The 25179-nt window shown below is 37.5% G+C and overlaps 1 protein-coding gene across 6 annotated transcripts in view; it reads right to left on the minus strand.

The window, feature by feature from the left end:
- The window catches only part of arhgap42b (Rho GTPase activating protein 42b), a 160909-nt gene that overhangs the window by 121782 nt on the left and 13948 nt on the right, over positions 1 to 25179 (minus strand). For all 6 annotated transcript variants that reach the window (XM_081371775.1, XM_081371774.1, XM_081371773.1 and 3 more), the window contains exon 2: positions 3689 to 3784. In XM_081371775.1, coding sequence (XP_081227901.1) covers positions 3689 to 3784 — 96 coding nt within the window. The remainder of the gene's footprint in view (positions 1 to 3688; positions 3785 to 25179) is intronic.

Below are 25179 nucleotides of genomic sequence, written 5' to 3' on the forward strand. Positions count from 1 at the left end.
TAATACTGCTATATTACTGGGTATGATCCTTAAAAAAAAATAATACTCTGAAAGTGGAAATCCTGCTTCAAAACTTGGTTACACCATGTCTACACCGGACGTGACAGCTGTCGCGTCGCAATAGTTTGAGGCTGTCTACACAGCGACCATTGCAAATCCAGTCAGAAGTAGTGTGAGTGCATGAAGTATGTTATAAATAAAACAGGGCATGAGTTTAATGTGGGGAATTTGTCATGTCGTGTCGCGCCACATCTAGTGTAGACAGCATCACTGATTATAATGGGTTATAATGCGTCGGAGGAGTAAGAGGCCCTCTACCAAGGGCTATCCAGAACCACCGCCAGGCATCACAGGAGGAGTTCATCCAGCATGGTGGAGGACCAAAAGTTAGTGCGTTTTGGGAAGCGGACTGAGATTTTTTTTCTTTTCTTTCCTCTCTCCCCACTCTCGTCTCTGTCTCTCCTTATCCTTCCGTCTCCTTATCTCTCACCTCGTTTGTCCTTACCCCCAGGTGCAGTGGCCATCGTGACTGTAGAGCGCAGTCTCAAGGGTTAGGGTTAGGGTCTTCATAATTATTTATGTGGCGAAATGATGTATAATAAGTGGTATGACTGTATACCGTATCTCTTAAATGTCCGTCTAGTTTAAACTTGCCGTGCTAGCAACTGCTCTCTCTGTGGAAGCTTTGCGTTTAAAGACCTAATAAAAAATTTCAACTCAGATCAATATTTCTCAATTATTTTCAATTAATTGAAAATAATGCTTCGCGCCTCTGTTTCGCGTCGGGGTCCTCATCACCCTGTCGGGGGTTTATTCTGAGATAACAACCGGGTGAATGTACATTATCCCTTGCATAACATACCACTGGATGGCGCGATGTACCAATCAGAATCAAGCATTCCACAGAGCCATGTAATAATTAGATATAAAAACACTTCATTCATGATTAAGTAGTATTGTATTTAATGGAAAATTATTTTTACCATTAGTTACGTGAGGCAAAAAAGGATCAACTGAAATTCAAGGCATTTCAACACAACTTTTGCTCAAGTATTTGAAAGCTGCATTGAGGGTAAACATTATATTATGCGACTTAAGTGACGACCTACTAGGTTCGTTCTACCTTAAGAACAAATGGTTCAACCGAATAAAGTACAGAGTTAGATACAATCTAGCTAGTAGTTACTAAGCCTCTAGTGTGGACTTTACATTCCAATTTAAGAAAGAACTTGGGTATGGCTGGTGCAACTGTACCCTGAAGAGGGTCTGAATGATTCACACAGTGTAAATATACTTTCCTTTGGGGTGAATGAAGCCTGGTTTTGTGTCAGTGTTAAGCAAACATCCACAGCTACACACCTGGAAGTTGCATAAAACCGTTAGATCGGAACTTGCAATTTTGCAAAGTGCCTGGCCTGCTTTTTTTGTGCGCAGCATTCATCAGAGTGTCACTGAAAGGATTGTGAACAAAATGCTGGATTCATGGCAAAGAGATTGCATTAACATGCAGTCACAGGATTCATCAACATTCACTTGTCCATGGAATGTGAACCAAAATCATTCTGCCACATTACAAGTGTAAATCAATATCTGTAGCCCTATTATTTCCTACCCATCAATGCTTCTGTCCATTAAAGCTGTCCATTAGATAAACAACCATAAAGATGTTTTTGCTACCTTACAAAACATTCCCAATATGGTTGGCTTGCCCAACATCCTTTTTAACCAGACAAATAGGGGAAAAAATGGCAACAATTCACCACATTCCTATCTGACGACCAGACAGGGATATTAAAGGGCCAAAATGAACTCCATTGTGGGCTTGCTTTGCCCCACCTCAACACATTTAATTAGCTTTTCTCCCATCAGATTCCCTAGGAAAAGAAGGGGAAAAGGTAGTAGGCTAAAAGATCGGCTGCTTTGTGAGATCGAGAGTACAGAAAGATGGGAAGCCAACTGTTAGATGCAGATGGTCTGAGTGTCAAGCCAGCACACAATGCACAGAGCAGTGCAGGAAGATAATAAACAAAGTAATGACACATAAGGAGAGAACGCTGGAACGAGAAAAGCATAGGAAGAGATGAATGGATGCTAAAAGAGTCAGAACAGAATGAGTGATCAACCCATCAGGGCATACGAACTCTCAGCACATCTGCTCAGTGCCCACCGTGGGGTGAGCAGTCTGCATTCTCCTTAATCTCTGACACAAATCACAATTAGTTACTCTGATCTTTTAAAGGGCTGAGCCGAGAGCTTTTCGTCTAGAATGTAAGAAAATCAATACAATACATTATGCATGCTGGGCAGGCAATCTTACCAAGACCTGCCTTGAGCTAAATCTGGATTGGGACAGGATTTCAAGCATGCCCAACGCTTGCTTTCATACAAGAATACATTTACTAATCAAAACGATGAATTCTAAGTCCTTCAGTGGCTGCTCACACGTTTAAGACTTTAAAAAGTTTGTGTTTAATAGCCGAAAGTAAAAGAGTCGGAGTGCAAGAAAAAAAGCATTGAAACCCCTTTATGCTCCAATGAACTCACATGAAATTTCCAGGGATAAGTCTTGATTAAGATGACAATCCCATCCATCTGGGAGGGTGCAGGACATTTGGGAATATGGAAGGAAACTATTCCTCAGAGCATTAGAGGAACTTTCCATTAAAATGATCTCAGAATGGTTAAGCAGATTGTCTTTAATGGGTCTGGAAGAATATTTTATCGCTCAGATGATGAGTTCATAGCTTAGGCGAGTTAATGGACTTCTCGGTTATGATTTACGTTCAATTTACTTTTAAGTTCAGTTTAATATAACACATATGTAATTATACATTTCCTTGCATGGTTGCCACATTTTAGTTATAATTACTAAAGTTCTATTATAAAAAAAAAAAAACTTTGCCTGATGTTTGTTAGTTTAGCTGTTATGCTAAAGATAAACTGATTTAATTTGCAATATAAATGCGAACGTGATAACTTGTTAAATGCGATATTCAAGATGTGATGTGATATTGCTTTAAGTGTGTAAAATTAATTTAAATTGTATTTAAAAGTATTCAAAAACTGATCTTTGTCTGATCATGTAACTAATATACTGTATGTGTTTCACATTTTTTCTGGGAAAAGAAAGTATTCTGAAATTCTAAAAGGAACAGCAGTGTTTTATCATGACATAAAAAGTAATGTCTCAAATATGACAATGTAATTTTAACATCAATGTAAATGAAAAATATAAACCAAATTCCAATATTTAAATACCAACAGCTCTTTGCACAACTTGGTAATATAGTTTTTATCAACCTAGAACTTAACATCAAGAACATCCAGGTAAACAATAACACCTGAAACTAGGGGTTGATGATTAGTTTTTTTTCCGCATCAGCAGTTAAAAATAATAACAAATAGGCAAATTACAAACAATAGGACAATTACAATACAACAAAGATACAAACGGAATAAAAAGAGCTCTAAGTTTGTATAGTCTAAGCTGGCGAGTAATAAAATGGAGATTCTACTGCCAATGTGTGTGTGGAGGGTTGTCTGGGGAACCCAAGCAAGAGACTTGCTCTGCATTTTATCCAATAGCTGAGATATCCCATTTGTGATTTGTCATTCCTACATGCATCTACAAGACTTAAACTGTATCAGCAGTAGCAGACCTCAAAACAGCAGTTGACCTCACACTTACCAATGTTCACCTCATCATCCGTTTCTGCATCACCAATGCACTCAAACTGGAACTCCTGTAAAGACTGGGAGAACTTCTGCACGGCTGCTGAGAGGTCTGAAACAGAGAAAGAGAGATTTATTTCCCATGAATGTTCCGCAAGAGTAACGCAAGTAAAGAATAATTGATGACGGGCCATTGAATTATTAGAAAATAATGCACACCCGAGGTGGTAATGCGGCCGCGACGCGAAGTGGAGTTATTAATGCAATTATTACAGAGAGAGAAAGATTAAGCGCGTGTGAATTACCTAACTTAGTCTGTGCATCTGTCAACAGTGTTCGGCAGCAGCGTCTCTTCAGTACTTACAGCAAAACTGTACGTTTATCTGCTTAAAGAACAGCGCTGTTACTACCTCGCTAATGAGAAATGTCATGGCTTTTATGTTGCTAGCGCTGACAACATATTTCTGTGCGAGTGTGTGTCAGTACTGTATGTGTGTGAGTTTAAGTGGGAGAGTATGTGCTTTTTCCATAATTCTGTGACAAAAAGTGTCATAATTTGTTGTTTTTATCCTATTTACTATATTTATTTGCATGGTCAGTGTCATTTTTTTTTTTTTTTTTTTTTTTTGCTGTTGTAGTCTATAAGGACTTTTAAAATAACTGAAATCATTTGGCGAAGTGATATGAACATGTAATGTGGTCAAGACCTGCCTGGAACTACTTGCTGTGTGTTTTCCTGAAAATAATTGCACACCTTAGAACGTTCATCAACCAATCAGATTCAAGCACTCAACAGCCCCATAATATAAGGTTAAATTAAGGTGACACAATCAATTTAAGGGGCCATTCACACAAAATATGTTTTTCCATTCCAATGCCTCTACTTTACCATTGTTTTATGATGTAAATACGCTAGAAAGACGTCTTTAGCTGTTGGCTCGCATGTCACATCTTTTGCAGCGCTCAAGTTAAAAGAAGTGCAACTTAAAAAAAACACACACATTTCTAGACCTTGCCCTTTTTTTTCCATTCCACTGACCTGCGTCTCACGTTTTTAACAGCAAAATCCCATTCTGTGTGAACCAGCCCTGACCGAACTATCATGGTGCATAAATGCATTCAAAGACTTTAAAAACACATGAAAGCTAACTCTGAGCTTAAATCAAACAAAAATCTATCGACTTCAGTCAAAGGTGCATCCTCTATTCAACATGAAGTCTGTACAAAAAGACAAATAAATAATCTTCACTCCCTGCTGAGAGTAAATGAGCTCTCATTTGGCGTGCTAAACGCACATCTCAGTCATGAAGAGTGGGCGGAAAGGACTCGATCAGGAAACACTAAGCAACTCAATCAAAAAAGGTAATGAGACGGCAGAGAAAAGCCATTTCATCATGTCTTAAAGAGGTGATAGACCCGACTGCTCCTCCAAATACCAACAAAAGCCTTCAAAAGCTCTCTGACAAAGAAAACTCTGAAAAGGGTTTCTCATTACTTTCTCCTTAAATCTTATTTTTGAAAGAATGTAGGGTTGGAAAATGGCTCTTTCAAGCTTAAGAGCATAAGATTTGTCAAAAGAGAAATACGTAGGGATTCACGACGGGGCGGGGAAGAATACTTACTTTGCACTTTTGACTGTTGGTTTGATAAATTATTCATTGACATCTATCAAGAGAGGCCACAGGGATGCATTGCAAGGCTCATTACATAGACCAGCGCTAATACGCAGACTGACACTGATCTGCTGCAACGGAGGCTTGTAATTCCAGAAAGATCAAAAGTTCATTCCATATAATTCGCAGTCCTGTGGCTACTTTGCTTTTAGGTTCAATGCAAATGTAATTTGGGGCATTATGGTTCACTTATTATAAAATATAGGCTATCCATAGCATTGACACTGAACTCTGAAAAAAGCTGAGAGGATAGAAAAGTGAACATAAGGTTTTATTTGTGGCCATTTTTTCCTTGAGATTTGCACTTAATGACTTTTGTTTTTATCTGAATATTTTTTGTGTGTGTGTGTGCATCATACAGTTTCAGCCAACTGTAATTTGTGTTCATTTTCTGCCCACTTTTTGACCTTGACCTCAAGAGTAGACAGAAATAACATTTCTGTAACGTCTGGCTCTTTGAGTCTCACGTATCAAACATACAGAATGCAGTTTAGATCATACAGAGGTCACTAGGGAGGACACAGTGAACACTGCAATCCCGCATTTAGTATACACTGGAACATTCCACTTCCAGAGTTCAATTCCAAAGGTTACAGATTATATATGAATAAATTAGCCATGATTCCTAACTAAAGAAAACACTGCAGCAAAGGACAACAGGATGTGATGTGATTTTTCCCACACTCCATAACATCAGGGTACAATGTTACATATCTTATAACATGAACAGTGTTACTTTAAAGGAGTCATGTACACTTCTGTTGCATTTTCCCTAAAGTTCCACTTACAATAGTTAGTCAATTTTAAATTTACAGTGAAATATACACTGAAATATAGATTTTCATGACCGTTCTTTACTTTATCTGCCCTAAAGAATTAACAAGGTTGTACTATATCTGCTACCTTTCAGATATATAACGCCACATTTTTTAGAATAATCTGTGGTTTGTTATTCTCTTGCACCTTTATTTAACTGACTAAACTATGAAGAAATGATTTCCAATGTTTTCACTGGCCAACATAAGTGTATTTTGTAAATATAAACAAATTTTGATTTTGATGGCTGCAACACACTCCAAATAAGTTGGGACAGAGGCAAAATAAAAGTGAAAAAAATAAAAATACAATAAATATTGTGAAAAGATTCAGGTAATTGAGATAAATCTCAGCCTGTGTAGGTGAAGGCAGGAGACCTCCGTTAAATGTGCGTGACCTTTGAGCCTCCAGATGGCACTGAATAAGAAACCGTCAAGTTACTCTGTCCAAAAAAAAAACAAAAAAAACTTGTCACTTAACAGTCTGCCTCTGCATCAAGAAATGCAACTTAAATCTCTAGCAAGGAGAAAGATATACATCAATTCTTTGCAGAGATGCGGCCGAGTTCTCTGGGCCTAAGCTCATCTCCGACGGTCCAAAAGACAGTGGAAATGTGTGCTGTGGTCAGATCCATGTTTCAGATTGTTTTGGGGGAAAAACAGAATCAATTTCCCAGTCCCAAAGCCGAAAGGGACCATCCAGATTTTCATCAGTGACAGGTGCAAAAGCAAACATCTGTCATGGTATGGGGTGCATCAGTGCAAACGGCATGGGTGACTTGAAAATGAGTGAAGGTACCACTGATGTGGAAGTGTATATTGGGATTGTACAGAGACATACAGTATATACTGCCATCAAGATGACATCTTTCCTGGGAAGCAAGACAATGTCAGGCCTCATTGTGCATCTGCTTCAACAGAGTGGTTTCTAAGACACTACACTGTAGAGTGGATGTGCTTGACTGGTCTGCCTGCAGTCCAGATCTGTCCATTATTGAAAATATATGACCCATCATGAAAAGGTGAATCAGACGATTACCATGAAGTCTTGAGCAGCATCAGGAGAGATTGGGGAAACATTCTTCTTGCAAACTGCAACAATTAGTATCCTCAATTCACAAAGGAATTAAAAGGAAACACTTTCAGGACGAGTTTTTTTTCCAGCTGATGAATGATAAAAAACATTGATAGGCAATCAGAATCCACCCGACTTTTAAAGCGGCAGACAACATAACAATGCATGCTTATAATAAACAGGGTTATTATCCTTTGATGTGGACGAATATAGTTATTATTACCTTTACAGTAGTTATCATTCTTGGTCTTTAGAAGTGATAGATAATGAATATTAAATGCTAAATCAATCCTTGAATTGAAATGAATTTGAGTTGAGGTTGCAAACAGAATGTATAATTGCAATTCAAATTTGAATGTAAAGAAATCAAATTCTAATTCAAAGAAATTCATAAAACTAACTTAGATTTCTATTTGCAAATGGTTTGCTTCCTATTGAAAGAACTGGCTTAAGTCTAGTCATGGCTTCTAACTGAGATAAACACAGGAATTTACTCCAGGATCAGGTTTCATCTGTGGCCTTATGCGTCACCCACTGCACTGAGAGCGCATAACAAGGTTATCCACTGATGTGTTGAGTGAGCATGTATATCATCTCATGGCATGCACAAGCTCTGAGACTCCAGGGTGCTGGTCAATAATCTGTTTGAGATGCGAGTCTGCTCAGTCAAGCTGAATAAGCCCCATCAATAATGCAGTGCCCTTCACCTCTCGTACCGCCAGACAGCATCACCACTGCAGCGCTGATCCACAACTACAGTACTTTCCTCAAGCCTTCCGTGAGAGCATTAACGTATAACAGGCCGGGCTTTTTCCGAGATCATATGAAATGAATGTTGTTCAAATGAAAGTGGGTGTCTTGAGGGTCGTTACTGCCGTTGGTGAGAATCGAACCAGCAACCTTCGGGTTACCAAACAGACTCAAACCATTAGGCCACAACTGCCCCCAAAGCCGTGAAAAATCTCCCTAGTGGCCATTCCTTCCTGCATTACTTCAGCTCTCCAAACTGTCTCTTTATCTCTATAGGTAATGGCTCGTAGATCTGCTGTCTGTCTCCACAGAGCTGTCACTTTGTGCTGCTTTCGTTTCTTCCCCTCACCTATTAAGTGTAGAACATGCTGCCCGTCACAAAATTCTGCCTTCATGCCTTTAGGGAATCGCTGAGTCAGGGCTGTAAATGGTGAGTTCTTGGCTCTGTTTCAAACCCTAGAGAGCTTCCTCACTGCCTACTGTCTATAAGCAGTTGCCATCTAAGAATATCAACATTGTAAGTGATTGAATTGAAATTATCTTCTTAGGAAGCAACTTCATTAATAGTCACAATAATCTGTTTTAAAACGATAAACTTTATTCAACGTAACAGCCATTCATGTTCAAATGATGTAGTTTAAGCTTGATGCTAAGAAACAGAGACAAACTCACTGAGTCAAATCCCAAAGACATCATTTTTCTTTACATTAATGAAATAAGAGCCTTACAACTGCATGTCAACCAAGGGTATGTTTACACGCAATGATGTACTAAAAACGGAAACGTGCATTTTTCACGTTGACAAAATGATCCCCGTTCACACAGATCGGCAAAAAAACGACAAAAAATGCTTTATTATGCTGTCAGGTCAGTAGTTGGCGATGTCGCTTTGTAAGTAAAAACTACACGCCTATAGACTAAACGTAATAAGCATGCGCATGACGTCACTGTTTTTGTAGTTTACACGGAAACAATAATGATATCGTTTTCAGAAACTTGCACTTTGAAACCAGTTTTCAAAAGTTTGCGTTTTCAGGCCCCCAAAAGTTGTTGTCATGTAAATAATTCTATAGCGTCCAAAAAATGTTTACGTTTTCAGTCAAAAACGGTGTCGTGTAAACGACCCCTAACTCTCAAGAGTATTAGTAGATTGTTACGTTAGGGTTAGATGTTAGGGTTCGGGTTAGTAGAATAAGTTGTTAACGTTTATAACGTGTTAATAAGTGTTACGTTTAATTTTCTCTCTGTTGCTTATGCTCATTAGTCATATAAAGCTGCTATTCACCTGTTTGATGCACCGCAAGAATGGTCACTGTATGCATGATAAAAAGTCATTTACTACAGTATGTACTTCACTATTAATTGGCATCCACATACAGCTCTGTGGAAATGAATTAATTAGCCTAACTCTGCGAGTTATTGCAATACAGTTTCAGTACAAGTTTTGTGTAGCATAACAGAAATTCATGGAGGGAAAATACATTACACAATAAACGTACAGTATGTATCGGTATGTATGTATCAGTATGTATAATATATATCGGGTGACAATGACAGCATTGATGAGATGTGCATGTCATTTGCTGCAGACGCGCTTCTCACTGTAAAACACTAAAAATATAGAGCTGTCAGCAATCTAAAATAAGAATAATTTCAAGATAGACTCTAATTAGACAATAAACAATGTATTTACTATTTTATTTGAGAACCACGCAAGAGACTCGCAGTACTAGACAAACCTCTGACTGAACATGTGAAGGATACAGATTTGAGGGTGTGGAAAGATTCAGATACGTTTGAAACCATGTAGCAATACAGTGAATCAGAATTCATGAAACAAAAAGGCAGCCTCTCTGAAATCGTCATTGGTCAACAAACAGCTACATTAAAATGCTGCAGCAAAAGCATTTGCATTTTTCCACTATGTCCTTGAGACTGACGATACTCAACAGCTTTTTTTAAAGAGTATAATCTTTAGTTAGCAATCGAATGTAACTGCTGATTCCAATGGTCTGACATTAGCATGTGGCTAAGATAACAACTTGATAAATAAGCACAAAAGAAATATTCAAAACACAAATATTAGAGAGGACATTTTTTATAGATGCTTTATGGTACTTAATAAAATACATATTCATAATCAACATTTCTGCACAGCAGTCTGGGATTGCATTCTCTCAAAGAGAGATTTTAGGCCAAACTAGCAATGTTTTAAGACCACAATGTAGTTTGACGTTTTGGAACAGCCTGTGCATCAGAAGCACACCTGCTATGATGCCTAAAGGCCCGTACACACGGGGACGAATATCGGCGCGCGTTATTCGCCAGCGTTTTTCAACGCGTTTTTTGTGTTCACACCCAAGCGATTTTCGCTGACGACGAGCCGAGTGAACATGCAAATTCATTCCCTGACATTAGATGGCGCTTAATACCACTCCATAACAGTTCTCTTTAATCAAGATTTTTGTAGTCGCTGTCACGTTTTTGTCACAGTTCTTTTTGTTCCGACACCAACGAGACCAGCAGCTCTACATTCATCTTGCCTTGCATCTTCCTCGTCTTATTTCTCCCCGGCAGTGTTTAGACGCTACTCGGCATATATCTTCTTCACCGTTACGTATGTGTGCTCGGCAAGACCGTTTTGTGTATGAGCGCCCCCAAGTAGTGTTTTACTGTATCTTCAGAAGCTCCAGACACGTGAACAAAAGCGCCAATCTCATTGGTCGGATAGTTTTTGACGCGCCGCGTCAAACCAAAAAAACGAACCCGAGGCGTTTTTTAAAAAATGACGCTTTTACACATGGCGTTTTTCGCGTTGGTGTGCACACTCACATTGGCGCCCTTTGTTTAGTCACGAGGCGTTAAACGGTGGCGAATATCGCGTGCGAAATTCGTCCCGGTGTGAACAGGCCTTAAAGATGTTGCCTAGGAAGGAAGGCATCTCAGTAGTTTTACAGCTCGTGATTCAGATAGTTGGTTTAATGAACAAGAGTAGCATAGCTGTTCACACCACTGCATGATAGGACATACACCAGTAAGAATGAGTATTATGATTTAGCATATTTGCATATGTTCACACTGGGTTTTAATAATTAATGAGTGAGAATAAGATGGAAAACTGGATTCAAAAAAGATGACAGAGCAGTATGAGCTGTCACAAAGCATTTCACACTCAAACTGACTTACAAAAGCTGCAAGTGAACATAAAGCCACCTGGAACCAATCCCAATAACACACACACACAGTAAAAGACAGTATACGTGTCATTACCTACCCAGTTTCAGGGGTAGAAAAGAAAATCCCCTTACAAGACAATAAGAGCTCAAAGGGCAAAACCAGACAGCAGAACAGGAGCATGTTCTCAAAAGGTCACATACATCCACTCTGCTGCATCTCGAACCTTACTAGATTTATTTACTTATTTCTTTTCATTTGGTGTTTGTCACAAAAATATATCATGGTTGTGACGCGAGACCACGCATATGGCATCAGAGGACTTGGAAAATAGCAGATATGGATTATGGACTACTTTATGATGCTTTTCTGTCTTTTTTGGAGCTTGATAGATTTGGATGAACTATCCCTTTAAACACGATCCGATGTGCACAGAACATGCATGTCGGCACTTATCAACATTCCTGTTATGACATTAACAAGCACGATGCATCTGCTGGGTAATTTTGCTGCGAGTGTAATTACAGGGCATGCTGTGGAACCTGGCAGAGGCAGTGTGCACATATGACGGGCTTCCAGCCTGCTTTTATCACAGGTTTTATCTGATGTCACACCTCCACACAGCCTGCCATGGAAGAGTGCCTTCATAGCTCACTGCCTGTTGGGGAAAGGACATTTCCTCCAGGCCCTGCTACAAACAACAAGCCAAAGAGAGAGTGACGGTGCCTGTGTCTAATAGTGTACTGCAGATAGTGGGTGGCTGCGTGTATCTGTTTTTTTTTTTTTTTTTTATATATGTATAAGTGTGGGTGTGTAGCGAAAAGGAATTTCAGATCTGTCTTTATGTTCCAAAATGTTTCATCAGTTAGTCAATAATGTTGCAAATGACACCTTTTACAGTGATAACAACACCATCTAACACACAAGTCTCTGAAAAAAACAAAACAAATAGAGAATGAGAGTTTTTCGCTGTAAAACTTACTTAAAACATGCAGTGTTTTCAGTGAAATCGATATGCTTAAAACGGAGAAGTTTTTCCTTTGAGTTTTCCGCGAACAGATGACACCATTGTCAAAACGATCCCCATTCACACCGATCCACGAAAAAAACTAAAAACCCTGTATTCTGCTGCCAGGCCATTAGATGGCGATGAAAAACTATAGATTGAACACGTAATACGCATGAGCATGACGTCATCATTTTCAGATATTTGCGTTTTTGTTGTTCACACGGAGACCGTTTTCAAAAACTTGCACTTTGAAAATCGTAAAAGTCTGCATTTGAAGGCACCCAAAACGCAGTTGTCATGTAAACGAACAGCCAAAACCATAAAAAGTTTTACGTTTTTAGTTGAAAACGGTGTCATGAAATAGGCCCTATATTTAATCATCAGTAACAGTATGCTTTGAAGTCAACATAAAATGACAATGAAATCCCATTTTACTTCTGTAATCAGTTTGAAATGAACTGTTTCACTCACCAGCCAATTTGGCTACACATTTTTTAGTACTCGGACAAAAATTATGATTGCTGTGACTTTTAAAAAATATATTTCCCTTGTTTTTTTATTGATTATTGCGCCATTTTGGGTGGTACCTGAGGTCTGATTGGTTAGCGTAGGACAGCATGCAGAATCCAGACAGGCAAAATAAAGTGAAACTATGGATTTGAAAACACTCAGTGATGCCTGGAAACACTTAGATCATGAAATGCTTTTGCGTTGTCTCGCAAAATATTTTACGTACATTTAAGTGCAAGATTTGCAGCGCCCGTCAGCCATATACATAACATTATAATGCGAACACCAGGCCTATTATATGTTGTGAATTCTTTGTGCTTTAGTTGCCCGTGTTTCAGCGCGTTGTGATGGGAAGAGCGTATCCATGGGAGGAACACTTTCTGGCTAGCATGTAACTTAGTTCAAGTTCACTTGCATTTTCGGCCTTTTGTGCAGATACAAGTTTAGATGTACTGAAGTCAGTACATTCGTATATACTGTACATCCCAAATTGTTGTTAGGTTAATTTAATGTAAAACTATGTAAATGTTTTGGATTGATGGATTGAAGGATTGATAAACAGCCTCCAGAGTCATGGTTGAGCAAATGCAGAGTGGTGTCTCCAGTGTGTGTACACTCAAAAAACAATGTGTTCAAATTTAATTTAACCAAAGTCCCCTTTAAAGCAAATCAGTTCACTCTGTGGCCATCTTTGGAACAAGTACAGCTACTACCTGATTGAATGTGGAAACATTGAAATTTCAAAAACTGCTTGTCAAAATACACTAATGACACTAAAAATGGGAGCTTTGTAAATTTTAGCTCATGTCTAATCTCTCATGTTCATCTACAGTGTATGCTAGTGCATTCCTAAAAAAAAAAAAAAATCAGATAGGCCTATACACGTTTATAAAACACTGTGGTTTTTCACTCTCAGTAAATTGGAGCTTGAAAATAAATTTAATTTTCAATATTTTATTAAATGATCTGTAGAATGAGAATGTCTCCTTGTACTATCACAGTCACCAACTGTAGCATATTTAACCATTTTATGTTGTTACAGCCATTGCCAATACACAAAAGAGGGTCAAATACTAACATGGGACCAGTACTTCCACACAAAAACAGTCGAAAATAACATAGGCTAATAAACGTAACAGTTTTGAACGAGCCCCCAATTATGTTACGGCCTGTGCCATAACACAAAAGAGGGTCAACACGAAAGGCTCGGTCCAATAGGGTTTTTATTAACTAACAATAACATAACAAAATTTGGGAGAAAAGGGAATAGGGAAACAGAAACAAGGAAACCGAGCGCCACTCAACCGCCGCACCAATCCCGCCTCCCAGATGTTACAACGGGGCTCCTTTTATATCCACAGTCCTCTTACACAGTCCACAGGTGTAGAGAATCTGCTCATAATAAGACACAGTTAATAAACACTTCCAACCACTAGAGGGCAGACAAAACATTAAGAAAGAAAATAGTAACCAAACTACACGCACATGTAACATATTTCATGCCTAAGCTTTATTTAACGCAAAAAATATATATGAACCCTTTCATGCATGAATTATGATAACCTCAGTCAGGATTTTTTTCCTATGTATTTTTATTGCTCTTAGGGCATGGAAAACAAGATTTGATTTTTATTTTATTTTTTTACTAATTTTTCAAAGAGATCTTCAGATGTCCACTTGAGTGGACAGCATGCGGTTATGGTTTAAACTGAAGATATACTGTATTAAATATAAGACAATAATCAAACAGATAAAGTGTGTGAATTTAACAAACTAATCAATACAATTATATCAAATCATGTGAAAACTATAAAATATATACAAAAAATCTGCGAAATATTGCAAAGGCTTCATACAACTTAATACAAGTTGCACATCGCGTATCTTTGATATCAGAACATGAGGACGTGATTCCATCAGAATTTTCTACAGCCTGTGTGGAAACCACTCAGATGCTCCCTCCAGTGTACCAGAGTATGGATATTTACCCTTATTAGCTGATAATTCTGATTATGTTCAAGATGGACATGCACATTTCTATCATAGCCCTCCTCTGAGAAAACCTAGCGATACGTTTTTTCAATCTCATCTGAAATGATCAGTGTTGGGGGTAATGCATTACAAGTAACATGCATAATGCATTCAGATTACTTTTTTGATGTTACAAGTAAAGTAATGTGTTACAAGTAACATGCATTACGTAATCAGTTTTGTTTTAATGTTACGAGTAATGTATTGTAACATGCATTACCTAATCAGATTACTTTTTGATCTAACAAGTAATTAACTACAAGTAATGTGCATTACGTAATCAGATTACTTTTTGATGTAACGAGTAAAGAAATGCATTACAAGTAACATGCATTATGTAATCAGATTACTTTTTGATGTTATGAGTAAGGAAACGCATTACAAGTAACATGCATTACGTAATCAGATTACTTTTTGATGTTATGAATAAATAAACGCATTATAAGTAACATGCATTACGTAATCAGATTACTTTTTGATGTTGAGTAAAAAAATGCATTACAATAATGTGCATTACGATATCAGATTACTTTTTGATCTAACAAGTAAAGTAATGCATTACAAGTGTCATACATTATGTAATCACATGACTTTTTTCGATTTTAATGAAAATTACATTCTAATAATACAAATAAATTTATTTACAGTAAAAAGTCACTGCAGATTAAGTTTTTAAGTTTTAAGTTTCAAAAACAATATTCACATTAAAATTATTAATTGTAGCTGAAATATAGCCATTGCATGCATGACGTCCACTACAGTGGACATGTGATTAATCAGAGTTTTCTCTCAATCTAAAATCAAAACTTGGAAAATTTTACTGTGATATGACTCATTAGATATTGCTTGATGCTGCAATATTTTTTTTACCAACAGGAGTCTCCTAGGATAGAAGGAATGGGTGGATATTCCGGAGCAACTTGGCATGTCTGACTGACCCTTGGCCATCTTGGTTTGGAGGGGGAAAAAATCGAAACACAACGGCTTGCCAGTTGGTTGCAATTTATAGGATGATGCATCAGGGTCCAATGAAGAGGTTGATGTGCAACTTTGCCATAAAAACCCGTGCAAATTCAAGAAAATGCTTTTTTAATAGCTGTCCACTGTAGTGACCACTATGTGTGAAAGGGTTAAAAAAAAGAAAAAAATATTTGCATTTCTGACAATTATCATGATCACCTACATAAAATAATATTTGTGTTGCATTCCTAAATGCTTCGGAACGCATTTCTGAAAGTATGTGTCAAACTATTTGCGAAGTACAGAAATTGATAATACCAATACAAATTTTGATAATAAAAGTGTAGCCTTGTCTAAAATACCTGCTTAAAAGGTTGCAGTATCCATTTATCTAACAAACTGCACAGCATTCGGAGTAGACCTATATATTTTCATAAATGTGGACACCAGCAGGCCCGCTTGCAACATCATTTATTTATCCATTACTGACTGTCACGCACGTGAAGTGGCCGTTAACATTTCCTTTGTTCGAGGTTCATGTAGAAGTCATGGAACAAAACTGCTAAATTACGATGTTCTTTTGAGGACTGACAGGTAATGTATTAGGGAACATCTCAGAGAGAACTTGTATTCCTCTGATACGCAATCAGATGCTCTTGACAGGAAGACCATACTGATTTGCCACGAGAGCGGCCCATCAAAGAGACCCTCTTCCAGCTTAACAAGAAGCATGGGATTGTTCTCTGATCGAACCGTAGGAGTTCCCTGTCCTTTGATTCCACTCAGAGGGGATCGAAAGAGGAAGAGTCTTGCTCCAGGTAACGATGACAATCGTTCATCAGCCTCTCTGCGGGGGTGCCCATGTGTCAGCCGGAGGAAATCAGGCCTGGCACTCTTCCAGTCAGCACTTCTCTGAACACCAATCCCCCAGTCAGGCCTGCTGTATCTCTACTTAAACGACACCATCTTTAAGGGAAAGTTCACCGTAAAATGAAAATTAAGTCATAATTTACTCACCCTGTTGTTGTTGTTGTTCTAATGCCGTATGCCCTTCTTTCTTTTATGGGCCACAAAAGGAGAATTTCTTTTTTTTAAATGTCTCGCTCGCGTTTGTTCATTGAAATGGCAGTGAATAGCGACCAGCATCAAGCTTTTAAAAAAAAAGATGATTACAGAATAATTCTATCCGACACGTGCCGTATATTCCAAGTGTTCTGGGGGTATACGATATGTGAAAAACAAACCAAAATTGTATGCATTAAAGCTACACTGTGTAGGATTTTCTCCCATCTAGCGGTGAAATTGAATATGACTACCAACCGAATATTACTTTCTAGCCCCTCCCATTTCGAGGGCGTTTTAACTCCTACGGTGGCTGTATTATTTCAAATCTGCCGGCAGTCGCAAGTAATCTCCCCCTTGAATTCGTGGGGAAAAAATCGATTCTTAGTTGAATCGCGATTCGGGACGTGGACGATTCTGAATCGATTCACAAATGTCAAAAATCGATTTTCTAAAAAAAAAAAATTCTAATAACGTAACATTGACGGAACGCAAAAGGCGGAACTCTGAAGCGGACGTGCACGTGCGCGGACAGTCTGTGGCGTGCACATAACAGAGACGCGCACATAACGGACGCATGATGGCTGAGCGCCAAATGTGCAATGCCAGTCACAAAAAGTTACATTTTGACTGTAAGTTACTCTCTGCAGATGTTCATTCACTTTCATTGTATAAGCTGTTTTTGATTGTGGTATACAGCAAACATTTCAAGTCATAACTCTTTATTATTTAGTTGTGTATAAGTCAAGAGCGACTTTGTATGTTACTAATTATTCAGAATATGCATAAGTCCACAAGCATTATACGTTATGATAGCTTCTGGTACATAATTCTATATTTTTGAACGAAAACTGTTTGTGAATTTGCTAAAGCAAAATGTTTTTTTTGTCTGAAGGATTATATTGCTCATTGGAAATAACAAGAGGATGTTGGTTAGAAGTCTATTATTAAATGCTAGAGATTCAGAATATGCTGAAGTTTGTATTAATTTACTACAAGTATGCTGCTAGTACAAGCACACATTTATTTTCCTGTTGGTTCTCAGCAATGTTGGGACATATGCTGGCAAATGTAACCTTACAGTTGACTTGCCAAATCACTTCCATTTGTTTTATTAATAAAATTAATATAGGAAGTATTGGAAGTAAGTTCGTTATGGGTCATCATAAATACTTTGCTTTAAAAGTACCAAGTAAAAACATTTTTTCAATGTTTTTGATAAAAGACACTTCCCTGAGAATTGAACTTAATAAATGTGAAAAAGACACTTTAATGTCTGTCATTATGTTTGTCATTCTGTATAGCAAAGCAGATGAGTAGATCATGATCAGAAACCAGATTAGAAATCATTATGAATAAAATCGAATTGTTTTGAATCGAAAATCTTTTTGAATCGAAAATCGATTTTGAATCGAATCGTGGCCTCAAGAATCAGAATCGAATCGAATCGTGAGATGGTAAAAGATTCCCACCCCTAAAAGGCAAAGCTTGAATTTCCAGGTATGTCCCTCTTTGTCTAATATATTTTCAAGATGGATGTGCAACATGGCTTCCGGCCATTCGAGCGACTCGCTCGTATGTATTCTAAATGGCAGATTATATACTTCCGAGAATACTTAATTAGTTGGTTGAAATGATTACACATTAATGAGAAGGTATCATTTTGAAAGAACAAAGTGTTTTTTGCTAAAAATCAACTTAAAATATTACACAGTGCAGCTTTAATAAATAAAAATCCTGACCTTGGCCGTTGGGCTTCACCACACGGCTACACGATGTGCATATTCATGAGACTCTATTAGCGCCTCAGTTCACTCAATGCAATTACTGTATGCAATCATATATTAGTGTCACTTTCACTTGATGGTGGATCTGGTGAAGAAGCTGTCAGCAATCAAAATATTGATTTTGAAGATGTTGAATATGACAGCTTTGAGAATATGGCTGAGATATAAGAGCCAGATAAGAGCAAATAAGAGCCAGATGCTGTATGTACTGGGAAATGAGCTCTGATGATGACAGTGATGATGGTATAAAACATCTGCTCATGTTGAAACCTTCCAAATTCCAAAAGGTAATTAAATATGATTTATTTTATTATTTTGTAATTGTTATTAAAATATTAGGAGAGTTGTACACTACTGCAGCAGTTAGAGGGCCATCCCTGTTAGATATAGATCCTGGTCGCTCAAGATCCGAATATGTAATAATGAATGGTGAAACATTTAGGCATTTAACTCTTTCCCTGCCAGCATTTTTTTTTTTAAGTTGTCAGCCACCGCCAGCATTTTTGATAATTTTCACAAAATTTTCATGGTCGCCAGAATATTTTATTGTATGAATATCTGAACATGAAAGAAATCAAAAGAAAGAACAGAGCCTCTGCTTTTAAACAACAACAACAACAACAACAACAACAACAAAAAAGCAAGATTTTAAGCAAAAAGCTGAGAAAATCACGTTTTGTCAAAGACTACATCCAGATCGAGTAGATCGAGTCTATCAACACCCTTAATGCTTGCACAGTCATACAGCTCGTCTTGGGTCCACATTTTAATCAGCAACATTGTGCAGTTTTGATTTATATGCAGTTATTTTACATATGTATATGACACATATGAGATCACTTGTTTCTGCGTCTTCTTCACATGTGTTTTGATCAGGAGATTCAGTACTCTTCCAGAAGATGTGTCATAGCGCCCCCTATAACAGTGAAAACACGGAAAGCCGGAAAATCCATTTTCATGTCCTGCGTCACGTTGTTTAAATAGCAAATGCATTTGCGCATATTTGTGCGCCCATGGGCGTGCTGGTCTGAAAACGAGGTGTGTTCATTCGCATTGTTGGCGTGTTGCTATTTTGAGGCAACTGAAATAGACTGAGCCATTGACCAACTGAAACCTGGTCTAAAGTCAATGGCGCAATATTTTTTTGTTATTTAAAGGGCGCCTATAGTCGAGTGCACAACGCGCGTACACTCTGCTTATTAAACACACAGGGATGCGCAGCAGCACACAAACATGCCAAATATTAAAAATAAAAGGATTACAATGTAAAAGATTATTATTGTGTACATAAAGATATGGTGGAATCCGGCTTGTCCCATAGATGGTCTGCTCGCGCACTTTAACCTCACGCACGAACAGATCCATTTCCTCTCTGGAGACGCGTTCAGTCTTTCCGTTTGCAAATTCCACCATGTAAATAGCAACTTGCCACGGCGTTAGCGCAACTGGCTTTTAAAGGGAATGTGAAATTACACTCAACATTGTTTTTTTGCATGTTACGCCCAAAACACACCCATTACTCATTAAGAGAACAGGGACAACCCTTTTAGACCATGCACCGGGCGCACCGACCATTTTTCCTGTCATTAAACTAGCAAAAGTGGATTCAGACATGCCCTAAGTTCACTTGCGCCGTGCGCTTTAGACCATGCGCTTAGATCATTAAAATAGGGCCCAAAATGCTACATGTAACACAAGTAGTTTTATTTATTTAATAAGCGCAGTAATTCTAAATGAACTGCTGTATTGGGGAATACATGTAATATAATTACTATATCCAGATAAGTGAATGTCTATGTTTCTTCTGTGCTTCTTTTTTATGTTATTATGGTGGGCAAGTTTTAAAATGAAATATTTATAATTTAACCCTTTTTGTTACATAATATATAGCATAGACAACATAAATACATTTTGCAGTTTGCACACTGTTTGGAGGACAAAACTGAGCAAGATTTAACTTGATGTAATAAAGCGTAAATAAAACGTGACTTTTTAATCCGATTAACTGAATACATAATTGACCGATTATCTAGATTGGGCTAGATTCAACAAAATAAGCACAGCCGCATTCAAATAGATAGACCACAAAGTACAAATGTTGTGTAACTTTGTTAAATGACAACATGCTGCCTTCTAAGACCCCTTCTTTTGGCTAAAATATAAGGCAGTGCATTTTTCAATCACAGAGAAGGCTAGAATACATTTTGACAAGCAGAGTGGAAAAATACATGCAACATGATGGATTCAATAACAAAAAAAAATAATGATGCAAAGTTTTTATTTAACTATTTACACTTTATTTTTTTACGCTTACAGTATAAAGTAGTTAGCTTAACAACGTTAAGTGCACTTCATGTGACTTTCTCAAATGATAGTTATTCAAAAAAAAAAATTGATACAATTTATTTCTTTTGCTAATATATTGCATTTGCCATAGTGTCTGGCCTATATATTCTGGGAAAACTATCTCATTTCCAGCTAAACATCAAGCTAATACATAGGCCTACTCAGAATTTTTCTTATTCTTTGTTCTTTTGAGGTTGTATTTTTCTGTGCTCAAGGGTGAGTGAGTTCCTAAAGTCTGTCAGTATTTCCAGAGGCGGCTTAATTAGACATTCCAGGCAACCTGATGTGATGTGTCAACGTGCACACAAAATTCTTCAACACACCCTGTCAAAAAAGTATATACAATTTTGACTATTTGTTACCAACTTATGAAACAGCTCCATCATTAAAAAGAAGTCAAGGTAGCACAACAAACACACCCAGCCAATAAGATGTCCAAACATATCGGCCAATCAGACGGGTTGCAAGACTTCCATTATCGGCCTCGTTCAGATGGAAATACAAGACATGGGAACCACAAATCAAGAACAACTTTATCACGGTGGCACAACAGTCTCAGAAATGCATTAATTCTGGACAAAATCACTCTCACGAGTTTTACAAACAAGCTTCTTACAGCAAAAGCAAAGTGACATATGCATATCAGACTGTAATAACACCGTGTCTACAATCTGAGGAAAGAAGGAATGACAAAACCAGCTTTCTTGGTGTTGGCTTTAATGCAATAGAAGCATAAAAAGCAAAACAATGGCTGAAATAAATTGCATAAGCAAAAGCCAAACAGCCATCCAGCAGAACAAACAAATGCATCTCATTCAGATTCCATCAAACATTGTCACTTTCAATTAGCAGCAAAAGAGCATATCGTTTAGTACAAATTGCTCCTTTCTGCTGAGCAAAGGGAAATGTTTCCGTTCAGCACAACACATCACGTATACTAACATCTGCAGGGATTATTTAAAGATCGTTGATATACGCATTAGCTGAATGAAGTTCAGTTACATCTCATCTCATCTCATTAAATTGTCAATTATACAGTACTGTATATCTTCAGATCTTGGCACGTGTTTCTTAAGACAGAAAGAAGTATAACATGAAAGACAGGCCATTTAGTGATATTGCAGGTCATGGTCCACTGATAATGCTAGGCAATTTTTTTCTGGCAACAAACAATATAATTTAGTTTTTCATGACCATCTTCCACCCTCTCACTAACCCTTAGAATGTTTTGTAGTTTTTTTTTTTTAGTTTTTTTTTTTTTACTGTTATGCCTTAAAGGCTTCTATGTTTATTCCATATTTGCATGTGAACTGAGAATCAGTGGTTACTTTGCTATCTGGTCCAAAACACTTCCCAATCATTCAACAAAAGCTTCTTTGTAAAATCAGCATCACATGTTGATAGATTCACAAAAGATTCCACACTGAAGTAAGGATCTTGTAAAATTACTTATTTTTTCAGTTACATTTCCCCACCCCTAAATTTGGTGGTTTTATTTTTATTTTTCTTAGATTCAGTTTTAGTGATTTAGTTTTTTTTTTAATAGATCAAAAGCCTGCCTAATCAATTGAATTCATAAATGATTAATATGTTGTCCATTTTTTTTTTTTTACATTTTTCTGAATTTATAATAATTTTGTGATCAAGGCAGTAACACATGGGGAGGGGGGTTACAAGAGCGGTAAAGAAGTTATCTAATTGTAGTTATGATTAATTTAATTAATTTGCAAATAATATTTTATTTTAAAATGTACACACATTTACTCTTATTCGTATGTCTAATATTAAAAAAAAACGCAAAACGTTTCTTGTCTCGTTTACATTCAATCATGAATTACATGAATCATGTAAATGATAGAATATTTTCGTATGATAGAGTATTTTCTTAGTATTGTAAGAAAACACAAATTTTACCTGGTCAAAAACAGCTCTGTTTTCAGCACGCCGTTCAAGTGCATGTGTCTTTAAATGATAATGAGCTTTGCTCACCCCGCCCCTCTGTTCTGTGCGTACACCGTTTGTAACACAATAACATAACCATAACGCGTTGTTCATTATAAACGTGGGATTTTGAAACGTGTGAGTGTAAAAATAGCTGCATTCATCGTGAAGCGTGCAGCAAGCGATTTGCAAAGATTAATATAAAGATTAATATAAAGATTAATAAAACGTTGCAGCAGGTGCAGCAGACGGTGCAGCAGGAACACGAAGTTAGTACCGATCCTTTTTTCAGGAACAGCTTTTAGCAAAACCAGCTTTATACTGACCCTCGTTTATAAAGCAGTCTGGTGAAATGATTTGCGCAAACATGAAAGCATGGACGTTGATCGTGGGGAATATTCCCTTCGAAAACAAACTCAGCCACTGTGTCTTCAGTGGTTCGGATTTAGGAACATCAAAATGACTGCTGTGTTCCTTATTACACCCAAGAACAGAACACCACAATCGCTTAGACGCCATTCTGCTCATAGACAGTGCTCCAGCTATCAACAATGACGCGCCGGTCCACGCGGGCTATGATTGACAGCTCGCTCACGAGCCAGGGAGGGGCTGTGTTGAAACGCTACTGTCAATCAACATTCGTGGGAGGGGCGTCGATTTTGTGACGTCACAAAATCGAACAGCTTGATTTGAGCCAAGGGGGAAACATAAAATAAGATTAAAAAAAAACTACTGGATGGATTTTTATCATTTTATGATGGTTGTGTACAGGCACTGCCAACACACATTTCAGTACAATCAACTTGTAAAAGTGCATGTACCATTATATGACCCCTTTAAGTGCACTTGTGCCATGCGCTTTAGACCATGTGCTTAGATCGTTTAAAAGGCCTCCATTGGTCTGATGCGTGATTGAATATCCAACGCATTCTCATCCTAGGGCATCATATACCGACGCTTTTGACATTTCATCTACATCGAACGCACATGGCACCCTTTAGCGTCAATATGACATGCACAGAGCTTTGTTCGGTTATGGGTAGGTTTAGGTCTGGGGTAGGGTTAGGTCGCCATGTGCGTTCGATGTAGACGAAATGTCAAAAGCGTCAGTATATGACGCCTTGGGATGAGAACGGGCTGGAATATCTGTAGCAGACGGAACTGTGCCATTCACACGAAGACACAAAATATGCAGACTTTAGGTTTAAATAGCAGTCTTTTTTGCAGATTAATATTCACAGACACTGGTCACAATATATCTCAATTTGATTAATTGTCTAAATTTTGATTTTTTTATATAAAAATTGCCAAATTCCATTTTTATGACATGATTCAGTCTGCGTTTTCCGCATTGTGGAAAGCATAGAGCCCTGAATTGTGCCTCACATATCGATCAGTGACCTTGGAAAACAATAAATATCAGTTAGAAACAGCACAGCATCTGGCAATCATCTCTTATATCTCTCTTTCTGTTAATTATATGCCATATGGAATAATAGTATCCAATCTCCTTCCTTATTACTTCTCTTTGATTGGGCGGACCAAATGAATGAATACTAAAAGTCTTGTTGGCTTCCAAAGATCAGTTGGTTAATACAATAGCCGGGTCTTGCCAACTATGTCACAATATAATACACATCACAATACAGATCAATACAATCACACTCTCATAATAAGATCGCCATTGAAACTCTGGAGTGGGTAAATCTGCAGTATCAGTATCAATCAATTCACTTCACCCAGAAACGGCTCTGACTGCACTGAGAAACAGCGGTTTCGGAGTACTGTATACACTTACTTAGACAATGTGCTGCTTGATTGTAAGAAAAGAAACGCATGCATACAGTAAATAAACATATTGATAGAAGGACCTGAAGAAACACAGCACCATGAGAAAAAAAAAAAAATCATAATATATCGATAAAACCATAGTTCAGGAAGTTTAGAGTTTCAGTAAATGGCTTGTTAGGCCTGAGAAGGAAGTTTTCAGTTCTGTATCTTTACATAGTACATGAAACTTTACTTCCATGATGTCACATATTTCATAAGGAACCAGGATATTTAAAAAAAAAAATGTGGCCGTTATACTGTATATACCAGAATGGAGCGATTGGAGGAGAAAAGATTGAAAGTAAAAGTGATTCCTGGTCATTTGAGAAGTTGTTTAAAAGGGAGAGCACGTATAACATTTGATATTCCAAAAATATCTTTTTTTTTTATTGAACTGATGAATAATGCACAATTAACACCAGGAAAATGCATAATTTCTTTTTTTAGATTTAGTTTTTTATGATATGAAACCTCAAAGGATAAAACAGGCTTTGATCAAGGTGGTCAAACCAGGAAGCCAAACATCTGTTGTACTGTGAACCAT

Source organism: Scardinius erythrophthalmus (genome assembly GCF_964197995.2).
Source record: "Scardinius erythrophthalmus genome assembly, chromosome: 8".
In the NCBI taxonomy this organism is placed as follows: domain Eukaryota; kingdom Metazoa; phylum Chordata; class Actinopteri; order Cypriniformes; family Leuciscidae; genus Scardinius; species Scardinius erythrophthalmus.